This window comes from Bactrocera oleae, chromosome 2 (assembly GCF_042242935.1).
Source record: "Bactrocera oleae isolate idBacOlea1 chromosome 2, idBacOlea1, whole genome shotgun sequence".
NCBI classification, from domain to species: domain Eukaryota; kingdom Metazoa; phylum Arthropoda; class Insecta; order Diptera; family Tephritidae; genus Bactrocera; species Bactrocera oleae.
Window position 1 is genome coordinate 73476966 of NC_091536.1, and position 12122 is coordinate 73489087.

Here is a 12122-nt window from a genome sequence, read left to right on the forward strand (position 1 = left end):
CAACCAAAACTCACTTCACATAAATTGATATCACACTATTACATCACATGAAGTCATATCAACTATAGTCACATTAGGTCAGTTTATACCATCACATCACAACCAAAATCACAACATGTGAGTTAATATTGTTTCAAGCACAACTACACATAATGAATTTACCTCACATGGACCATGTTCGCATCACATGAGTTAATATCACATTTACTGAAAACACATCGACTGCAAATGCGATCATATCACAAAGAGTTCATCATACCATATTCAATTGTTAAAGATGTCGTATTTCTCCAAGTGGTATTGCATCAAACATGTCATGAGTTTACCACGCTTATGTTTTGGAATGATTTTACTGCAGTAAACATAAAATTAAAACGACGGAATATCTCATCATTCTATTAGTCTATAAAGTCACAAGCAACAGTACGTGATTTCAACTCAAAACCATTCGTATGCTTACCTCATACAAGTACTTGTATAATGAAATTAATACGGAATCAATTTTCTTACTTTACGAAGCATATTATTAGTTGCTCCAATAAATATAAGTATTTCGGTTTTTAATATTTGAAAATCGATAGACAGTCAAGAATATCATCATTCACTTAATTCGACAGTGATATTTTATATAAAATGGGTAGGGCTGAAATTACTTGATTTGTCGGAATTTTATCACTCTTATCTTATTATGATTAGATTGATAATGAAATTTCATTAACAGTGCTTTCCGCACTGCCTAGGACAGAACGTTAAGTTAACAGTATGTCTGCAATGTATGCGTTGTTGTATATTTTATAGCATATTCTAAGGCGCAGTTATTGTATAAAAATTTGTGATTAAGTAGATTTTAACTTTCATTATTTCGAATATTTAAATGCCTAAATTTTCTTAGCACTTATCTGTCGAAGCTTTTGTGATAAAATATTAGTTCTAGTTAAAAGAAATCTATTATTTTTTTCAATAGATACTTTTTGTAATCTGTATATGACGTTGTATAATTGCAATCGGATTAGTCTGTACGTCGTTAAAAAGATAAGATTTCCTATTAAAAAACTTTAGTGATAGTTTTATAATTGCATAACTCAGCTCTCGTCCGAGATTGACACCAGCAAAGAGAAAATACGCCATATTTTAAAGTTTTTAGCTGTAAAGGCTAAAACATAAGCTACGTATTTGAAAATGTAAATAGTGTCTATGGTTCTGATATTGTAACAGCCAATTAGCGCAAATTTGGCTTCGTCGATTCCGTTGTGGTAATTTAGATGCCAAAGAAGCACTACGTTATGGAAGACAAATGTCGAATAATCGACAAAATAATGCAAATCGTCGCTTCGGTCGCACCCAAAAGCTAAAAATATTAGGGCTTAGAATATATATTATATGAAATAAGTTCTAAACTTTTGGATAGAAATGGGTGTTTTTGATGATATGACAGTGATATCTCTAATACAAAACTTTCTTACTGTATATCTCTGGAAATGTTTATAGTAAAATACACCCTCTCCTTTTTCCTCTTGCTATCTTTTTCTTTCTTTCTCTCTTATTTTTATAAAAAAGGTTAAAGCAATACATAAACGATTTATATATGAATATATATGTTAAAAAATTACATTTTAAAGAGTGTTGAAATTAGCTGCATAATTTTTTTTAGAGTTTGACCCCATGAACATAAGATTACATATCATACTGTATGTAACTTCTACAATAATTTCCTTCTTTTCTCTTGGCACTGCTACAAGAAACATGTTAATAAACTAACAACTTCTGAACCTTTTGTTTTTATTATATATATATTAAAGGTTCATCGTTAAACCACTTTAAATTATATTCTACTACTAATTTTTAATATCACTGCGCATCCGTTTTTTGAGTAATAGAAATATAAATGCTTGAGCCGATTGCCTGAGAAAATATATATTATCTAAAGGCTTCAGTACAAAATAAAAGTAAAGAAATCATAAAAGCCAAAACAACAATACACCCAAAAAAAAAAAATATATTGCAAAACAACACCACACACTTTGCAACTAAGACGGCCTTTTTTTGGTGCCACTCTTAAAAGGCTGCAATAAGCAATAAAATTTACACCTCACATAAATCCTCTGGGGAAAGAAAATTGATCCTAAATAACAGCACATAACAAAAGAGTACAAGCGCGCAACAACAAAAACACAATAGCCATAGACATTAAGTGTTGTTGCACTTAAAGAAAGATATTGTGTCGATACACGTGCATTTACATGTGTCTTATGATACTTTTAACTTGTACTTGCAACGAAATGTTAACACATGTCAGCCTTTTGAGTGTATTAGGTTTGTGTGTGTGTAAATGTGGCGATATAAATATTTATGCTTAGACAAGCAGCGTGTGCGCCCAAAATGACCCAATTTCCATGGGCAACTACGCTTAACTGTACTTAGTTGTCCATTCGCAATTTAATGCCACCACTAACGCCCTCAAGTGCATGGATATTCATTAACTTCAATGTCACCGTTACCCTGTCTAAAATCACTGAGCGCATTCGCATGAAGGCAGAATTTATTGAATGGAGGTTAGAAAGGAGTCAATGGGTTCAACAAAAGCACTCACTGGTAAATTTATTTGAACGACTTTGTATAAAAGCCTAATCTCTTCGCAGAATTTGCAGGGTAACTGGAGTATTTGTTTGCGGTGTTGGTAATTAATTGATTTTGGGAAATTGGAAATCGACTGGAATGTTTTCATAAAGTAAAAAGCAATTTATAAAGAAAAGCTATTCCAAATCAAATAGCATTGTCATTTCAAAAACTGTATTAGCTTTAAATTTTAATTAAATAATTTTTTATTGAAATATTTTTATATAATGCTAATATTTTTATAACTTTGAATCGAAGTTATGAATGGTCGTTAACATTATGTTAAAATTTTTAATCTACGCTCTGAAATGTAGACAACGTTTTATAGCATGTCTGCTTTGTGCTCATAATATGGTATACTCTTTAAAATAAAAATGTTTACTGTATGTAGAGAAAATATAATAAATAATAAGAGGATTTATAAAATTTGCTTAATTTTCGAATAATGAAAAACCACAAATTTCAAATTTAAAAATATTAGAATATCGAAATTAACGAAGCTTTTGCATTTTAGTTTTTTTGTATAATGAGAAGATAAAACAAAAAAAAATTAAATATAAATATAAGTACATATTTTTAAAAACAAAATTACAAAAGTTGTTAGATATAATAATTGAAGTTAACTTATTTAAATTTTAATTTTTTTAATTTTTATTATTTATTTTTCTCCGTAAAATATTACTGTGAAAGTAAACATTGAGTATAACTTTTCAAGATCAGTGTAAGAGCTTTTAATTCAGACTTAGTATTCACATTGTTAAAATTTGCAATACCGCTTGAATTTGGAAGATATTTCATGAGCAAAAAACGTTTAAATTTTAATGTACATAGTAAATTGCTAACGAAAAAACCATAATTTTAAATATGTAAAAATACCTCAAGCACATTTTTTAATACAAATTTTCCAAACATCTGAAACATTAAAAAAAAAATTATTAAATTAAAATATTTAAGCACATTTTCTCAATTGGAAACAAATCTCTGTACAAAATGGTAAATATTGAATTTAAATCTATTTAAAAAATATTAGAAAGTTATTTATGTCTTTGTAGATTTCTTAAATTCAAAATTTTACTGCAACATTTGAAAAAAATAATTTGCCAGATTTTATATACATTTTGCAAGTTATAGAACTTTTTGTGGCAAATATGTTTTGATTTTGTCAAGTAAAACGTCAATAAGTATTTACCAACTTATAAAAATACGAAATAGAAAACTTAAATGTTTTTTATATATATTTTTTTCGTTATATAATTTTTTTTTATATAATATATATATTTTTTTTAATTTTATTTTTTATATATATCGTTAATTTTTTAAAAATATTTTTTTTAAGTCACAAAACAGTTTTGAAACGAAAAAAAAATAAATTTAAAAAATTTTATTTATTATTAGTTGGTAGATAGTATTTTTACACAAACTCTTTTTTCATTTAAATTCTCTGCTACTTTCAAATACAGTTTCATAAAGTATTGATTTATTGCTTTTACGTTATACTATTTAATTTGCAAAAACTTTATTTAGCGTAATATGTACAATATAAAAAAACAATGTTTAAAGTATTTTTAATTTATTAATATAAAACATTTTTTTATAATATTTTTTATGTAATTGTAATGGTCTACTATTTTATAAAAAATGTACCTTGCAATGGCTTACTTGGCGTTGTCCTAAATAAAAAGTTTTAATGCCAATAAAATAAAAAATAGTTAAAAATGGCTCTTAAAGTAAGTAATATTTTAAATAAAAATATTTATTGCTATTTTATTTGTAGTATATAGGCTACTATAACAACAATACCGTTAGTTTCTGCCGTACTCATACGAAATTGCTGAACATAAGGAATATATATATATATAAGGAATATATATATATATATATATATATATATTTGTAGTCCACTCTACTGCTTCATGAATTTGCATATTCAAAGCTGCTGTACATTCATACCTATGCTTATACAAATACCTCCATTACACACATACATATGGATGCTTCTCGTATTTCGCAGCAATTTGCAGTGACATTTCTCGCGCTCCGCATAACAACCGTTGCATTACATTAATTTATTTAAATTAGCCATTGACTGGAGCGGCATTTGTTATGGCTATAAATGCCGTTACACTTACGAGAGTGGGTGGCTGAGGTGGACGAAGAGGTTGAGCGCACATGAACTTGTTGCACACATTGCATATATGCGGCACGTTTGTATGTATATGTATATGTGTTGCTGCTTCATTCATTGCTGCTGAACTGGCAACCTACGCATGGCAAACCTATTGCGAGTATACTCCGCTGGTAAATAACGTATGTGAGTATGAGTATAAATGTATATGTGTATGTGCACGTGTGTGTAATAGAATAAGCGCAATTTCACAGCGCGATTTGCATTTGCATTTACAATCGTGTTTAGATCTTCGCAACAATATTCCATGGCACTGCATTCGGTCATGGCTAAAGGACAAATAAAGGTGACCAGTAAATGTGCCCAAGGTTGTCTTGAGGGCGTTAATGCTTTATTTTTATTGGTTTTTGTGTAGTGAACTTATGTAGATTCCCTTAGGAGGGCGTTGTAACAGTTGTTGTATTTTGTTGTTACTTTGGCCGAATCCATTTGCATTTTTTCTCTCGCACTTTTTACACCAAATTTCTATTAAACTGTAATTTTTTCCACGTGTAACCATTGACATTTGACAACTTATTGCTGACATAGTCACCTCCTTCACTTGCAACAGTACATTTCATTCTAATATATACTGGCACCGTATTAAGACACCATGTCGATGTTTTTTTGATTTAGAAAAAAATTTATGGGATTATAGACGTAGACTTTACTGCGCATGTGCGTGGACGTTTATTAGTGTTGGTAATAACCCTTAAGCGTCCTCGATTCGCCAGCACTATGTTCACTGTGTTTGAGCTTTGCTACTCTCCAATGTTTGGTGAATCAAACGCTACTACTAATTGGTGAAATTAAAGAACCAAACTTATATATTGAGGTTTTCCCGCAAATTAATAGTACAGCTGAAAATATCATACATACCTTCTGCTCAAATATAAACTTTTTTCTTTTCCCTAAACTCAAATTGCCGCTTCGTGGAAAGCATTTTCAGTCGATTGAAGTCATAAAAGAGAATTCGAAGAAGGAACTGAAAGCCATACCTAAAGCGGCCTACCAGAAGTGTTATGAAGATTGGAAAAAAAGGTGGCATATGTGTATCGCCTCTAATGGTGACTATTTTGAAGGGGATAAAATAAATATTGAAAAATAATTAACCGTTTTTGTTTTATTGAGCCAGTCTCGTTTATATTTGAGCAGAAGGTATATGGTAAAAAAAAAGAGTCGTTATGTAAAAGGTTTAAGGGATCTTTCTCAGAAACTAATAATACAAAAACAATCGAACTCTGCAAATTCTATTTCCACACTTCATGATGGCATATGTAGTAGGCTTACATAACGAGGGTTTATTCAGCAAATTTGATATGCACTACTTTGTGTACGTTGACAGATAAATTAAAAGTTGAGTAATGCTTTGCGATATGTGGTCTACTGTGACCTCACTTTGATATCAAGTCAACACTTCATTTAACCCAGTTGAATCAAAAATGCTTAGTACAGCTCCTCGGATAAAAGTTGTAATGTGTACTCTCAATGGATTTCTTTGAATGAAAGCCTGTCTCTTTCTTCTAGCGATTATGGGACAATCGAGGAGTACGTGCTCGAGTGTCGCTGCTTTTTGGTCACAAAAATGATACAGGTTCGTAGAATAGTAACTCAACTTATACAGTAGTAGCGAACTCTTCCAGCAATATTATCTTTCCGTAACTGCTCTCGTAATGTGTGTCAATTTCCTCTGTCATTTTTAAGCCATCTGTATAACATTGCATGGTGCTCTTACGAAGTTAATCCTCTAGATTGAAGTATTTTCATTAGCGTTTGCTGCCCAGTGAAATTTTTGACCTTTTTTAAAAGTATTCTCTTCGTAATTTCTCTTAGTAATTTCGACAAAAAAGGACCATCAGTAGCGTCTCTCCAATGACACTCGATTTTGGGCGCTTATTACTCTGTTTTTACCAAGTCTTAATGACATCAAACCTAAGATAGACATCTTTGCTGTCATTTTAACAACAATATATAGCGTATTGAAGTCCAGAATCATCTCTAGTGCAGTGGTTGGACACGTGCATAAAACACCAGTGATAGCATGCATACGCATGCCAGCCTCTGCATTTTGGTCAGCTGTTTCTCAACAATTGCAAGTGTGACTAGCCTATGTTTTGAATTTAGTACCAGCCCTAGATATTTTATTTTCTCAACCCCAGCCACTTTCTCCACATTCAACGTTTAGGCTTTCAGTTATACGAGTAGTATAGTTTCAAAGCACGATAAAGGCGGATTATAGCTCGACCAAATCACTCCAGCATCAGCTTATTTGGCTAGCACAAATACTAGTAAATATATCTGAATTAAAACTTATACCTTAAAAAAATGGTTGTAATTAATATATAGCTTGTGCTACCCTAGCCTACATATTCCTCCATGTCTAAAAAATATAGTTTTTGAGAAAGGAGGAGTTCCTCAGCTGTCGTACCGCAAGTTTTGTCCTCTAGTCACAAATATTATAATTCAAGAAAGAGTAGAGAAATAATTTTAATAAATCACTAAAACAATATTTTTGGAAGCCAGGATTTGAAATTTCACTCATCGAAAAGCGAAGCGAAAATTTGTAATTGAGTTAAAAATATTTCGAATAAATTAGTACTTTCATCGACTAATTTCCAAGAATTTCCGTAAATAACAGATAAGTGTGAATTGGGATTACTACTTTACGATTTTTTTTACGAGATATACATATACAGAAAAGCTGGAATTGGTTAGCACTAAATTAATTCTTCAATTACCAGCTAGAAAACTTCACTGGCGACATGTTTACGTACTTTTCCTTTTGGCGACGTACTAGTTACATGTCTGTTTATTTATACTTAGGTTCCAAAGTTCATTATACACTTGACATCTATCAAACTATTTTTCATTTAAATACATATACTCAATATTTGTCACTTCTGAAAAAAAAAGCAAATATTTTTTCATATTCAATTCACACACTGCAACGAATAGGCAAATTTTACATAATTTTTCTAAGATTTTTAACACAACATAATTATATAACTAAAATCTATTGAAGTATTAGCGGAAGCACACAACCACTCAAAACCAAGATATGTTAACAGAACAAGATTTAGCTGCGTATTTTTTTATGAAGCGTACAGATCGAAAAAGTCTGTACACGCAAATTAAAGAGCTTGTGAAGACGGCGCAGGATGTAGCAGAAAAAGAGTTGAATCAAAGGCGCGAACGGCTGCGCACTATGCTCGAGCAAGAGGATAAAATCTACGAGGAAGAGTTCGCCAACAAAGTAAAGTCGCGCATTGATGAAGATATACAGCATCGTAAGGACGCTTTGTTCAATATAAAGGAAGAACGCAATCGGCTGGAGAAAGAGTTCCTGGAGCGCAAGACTATACAGCAACAATTTGAGTGTTGCTATGAAATTCGTGAGGCGTTGCGCCGCAAAGAAACCCTGCAAACAAAAGAGGTACAATTGGAGCAAATAGTGGAAAAAGAACGCGCACAACTACGTGAACGACAGTTAGACGATTACTGGTGTAAGGTACGCGATGCACGCACGCAGCGCTATGATGAACGGCAGGCAGACGAAACTAAGAAAAAGTGCGATAACAAGCGCAGCATGCGTTGCGTTTTGGAGCAGCAAATGGAAATGCACAAAAAAGACGAGGAACGCCAACGCGAGTCGAAACGCAAGGAGGCAATAGAGCTCAATAAAGTAATGGAGAAAATACGGTTGGAAGATTTCGATCGCAAGCGTTTGGGCCTGCCGAAAAAGATGCTTGATTATCGCGAAGAGCTATTGAGCATAATTGCCGAAAATAAGGCGAAACGCGATGCTGCAGAGTGTGAACGCATAGAAGAGCATCGTCAATTGATGCGCGATGTAGCGCTTGAGCAGCAGGAGCATAGCGCCGCATTGCTACAACGTAAGCGCGCTGTATACAATGCTACAATGGAGTATCTCGATTATGCGCGACGCATGTGCAAATTGGAGGAGGACACACAGGATATGCGCGACGCACGTATTGACGATTTGAGACATGTAGATATCTGCACCAAGAGTAATATACAGAGAGAGCTACAACGCAAAGCGGAGATAGCAGCGCTCTGTTATGCTGAATTACGCCGACAAATGTGCGAAGAATATGAACGACGACTTCGTGACATACAAGAACAGCGCGAACCGAAAATAATCGAAAATCGTTTTGCGCACCCCGAAAAAACACGCGCCGATATAATGGCGGAGAGGCGTAAGATGCGCGCTGGCTTAGATGAACAGCTAATTGAAAATGCGCGCATACATGCCGAGGAGGAGGCCAAGTACAATGCGGATCTTAAGTTGGCTATTAATGATCCTGAATTCTGTACTGAATTGGCCAAAAAATATTTGAGCGCCGGTATAGACTATTTGCCGCCACATGCCAATTGGCTGATTTATGCTTGCCCACAGAAGCAATTCGTTGTAAAGCGGACCGCGCCAGGCAGTGGTGATCGCAAAGACCCGGTGGATATTTGCTTAAAGCGATGCGGTTGTAAGGCGCGCACGGGCTTGGAATGTACACACCACAATTGGTCGGCGCATAAGCGTGGCGTGAACGCTGATGAAAAGCGACGATTCGAGCTCGAATCCTGTTGAGCGCATAACATTTTGTTTTTTTGTAATATTCTTTTTTTAGAAAATTATGAAAAACTAAAAAAATTTGCAGAAATTGTATAAAAACATATGAAATGCATAAAATATATTTTATAATTTTATAAGCAAAACGAAAAACAAAATATGTTTGATTTCAAGAAAAGGGAGCCTAAAACCGATTAGTCGTCGGGGGATATTTATGAGGGGAATATTCAGCAAGAAGCTTTTGATAAATACTCTTATTTTATTAACGCTCAATCTATTCGTATTTATCTTTTGTTCACAACTAAAACAGTTTTTTGTTAAAAATATATGCTTGAAATTTTATTATTTTTTTTTTGCTGTTAAATTTATAATATTTGATTTTAGTATTTGAAATTTTTGTTAACATTTTTACACTTAATTTTATGTTGTTTTTTACTTTTGTACTTTTCTGAAATATAAATAAAAACTTTATGCAAACACTCTAAACTCAACAAGTTGCTAGTTAGAACGTTTCCCGTTCGGCGTCTGGTCCACGCTTACTTGCCAACCAATTATAGTGCGGGCAATCTATATCAGCGCGCGCTTGACAGCCACACGGCTTTTGACAAGTGTCTTTTGAGTCGTCTTTACTATCGCCAGCACCACCTAGCAGTGGTTGCTTGTCTGCAAATTGCTTCTGTGAACAGGCATATATTAACCAGTTGGCATGCGGTGGCAAATAGTCAAGACCCTCAGCCAAATATTTGTCCGCTAGTTTTTTACAAAAATCAAGGTCAACAACAGCCTGCTTCAGTTCCGCATTGTACTTGGCCTCCTCTTCTGCGCGTACGCGCGCATTTACAAGTAGTTGTTCATCTAATCCTTTGCGCAGCTTAAGCTTTTCGGCCATGATCTGGGCGCGTGTTTTTTCGGGGTGTGCAAAGTGATTCTCAATAATTTTAGGTGCACGCTGTTCTTCTTTTTCACGCAGTCGTCGTTCGTATTCCTCGCACATTTGTCGACGTAACTCGGCATAACAGAGTGCTGCTATCTCCGCTTTGCGTTGTAGCTCTCTCTGTATATTACTCTTTGTGCAGATATCTACATGTCGCAAATCGTCAATGCGTGCGTTGCGCATATTCTTTGTGTCCTCTTCCAGTTGGCGCATATGACGCACGTAATCGAGATACTCCATTGTTGCCTTATAGACAGCGCGCTTACGTTGTAACATAGCGGCGCTGTAGTCCTGTTGTTCCTGCGTAATTTCACGCATTAGCTGGCGATGCTCTTCCATGCGTTCACACTCTTCAGCATCGCGTCTCGCCTTATTTTCTGCAATGCTGGCAAGTAGGTCTGCGCGATAGGCCATCATCTTCTCCGTAATGCTCGCGTGTTTGCGATCATTTTCTTCGAGGCGCACTTCTTCCGCCTTTTTAGCCACAACTTTGGCCTGTTCGCACTGAATTGCACGTAACTGTTCCGCCTCTCTTCTTTGCATTTCAATTTGTTGCTCCAAATTGCAGCGTACTTTGCACTTTATATCCTGTTTCATTTGATCCTCTTTTGCCTGTCGTTGATCAGAGCGCTGTGCGTTCATCTCATAAACCCTACGCCAATAATCGTCTAGATGGCGCTCCCGCAGTTGGGCGCGTTCTTTCTCCACCATTTGCTCCAATTGTATCTCTTTAGTCAGCATAGCTTCCTTGAGACGCAGCGCATCACGCACTTCAAAGCAGCTCTCCAATTGTCGCTGTATATTTTTTTGTTTCAAAAACTCTTTCTCTTGACGTTTACGCTGTTCTTTGATTTGCAACAAACTTTCTTTGGGTATGCGAATGTCTTCATCGACGCGCGTTTTTACTTTGTCTGCAAACTCCTTTTCGTAAATTTTGTTCTCTTCTTCTAACATCCGACGTAGCTTCTCGCGTCTTTGGTTCAGTTCATTCTCCGCCACATCTTGTGCGATTGTTACCAGGTCCTTAATCTGCGTCACCAAACTCCTCTGGTCTGAGCGTTCAAAAAATTTGCACACTGCCAAGTGGTTTTCGGCTCGCGGATCGGCAAAAAGAATAGTTGCGCGAGTGTGCATTATTTTGATAAATTTTTTGAAAATTATTGAATTATTTTATCCAAAAAATTAAAAAATAATTTAATAAAATTATACAAAATTACAAAATTTGTATTATCGTGAGAGAAATAAGAATTGAAAATGGAATTTTTTGCCTTTTCAAATAGACATTTGAAATGTGTAGAGCTTAGCTTACCTTATTCAACAAAATTTTAGAGTTGTTGCTTAATTATCAATAGAGATCTGACCATTTTTTCAGTAGCGTTTTGGAGACAAATAAAATTTCAAGAATTGTAGCATACATTAAGGTCGTTGATTTAAGCAGTAAGAAATCTCTTTTCACACTTCGTACTTAAAAGAATAAAATTTCTCTTGTTCAATCGATCTTCTTCTTCAAGTCATAAATGTGTACCGTAGCCAGTTCTGTTAACCATGCCTATGTGCCATATTTTATGTAAACAAGTTTTGCTGTTTTTTGGGAGCTTGAGGTGGAAGGAACTTCAATCAACTAGTATGCGGGGTAAGCCCTACTGATCATAAGCCCTACTTGTATCATTTTTCGATACAAGCAACTGGTGTTTGTTTTTTTTTTATCCATAACTTATGAGTTATAAATATATTCAGTGTATGCTCTCAGACTTGTCATAAATGGAAAAACTATACTATTACACTGCTGGTAAAAATTTTTTATCTTTGATAAACTGATCTAT

General features: G+C 34.3%; 2 protein-coding genes across 2 annotated transcripts; one reads left to right on the plus strand and one right to left on the minus strand.

Annotated features, from left to right (window-relative positions):
- Positions 1-7678: 7678 nt before the first annotated feature.
- Positions 7679-9517, plus strand: LOC106621044 (cilia- and flagella-associated protein 53). Its single transcript, XM_014239735.3, has one exon. The coding sequence runs from the start codon at positions 7839-7841 to the stop codon at positions 9381-9383; it is 1545 nt and encodes a 514-aa protein (XP_014095210.3). The 5' UTR covers positions 7679-7838; the 3' UTR covers positions 9384-9517.
- A 186-nt stretch (positions 9518-9703) lies between these two features.
- On the minus strand, positions 9704-11557 carry LOC106621042 (cilia- and flagella-associated protein 53). The gene has a single exon (XM_014239734.3). It carries the CDS (start codon positions 11431-11433, stop codon positions 9868-9870), a length of 1566 nt encoding a protein of 521 aa, XP_014095209.3. The 5' UTR covers positions 11434-11557; the 3' UTR covers positions 9704-9867.
- Positions 11558-12122: the final 565 nt, after the last annotated feature.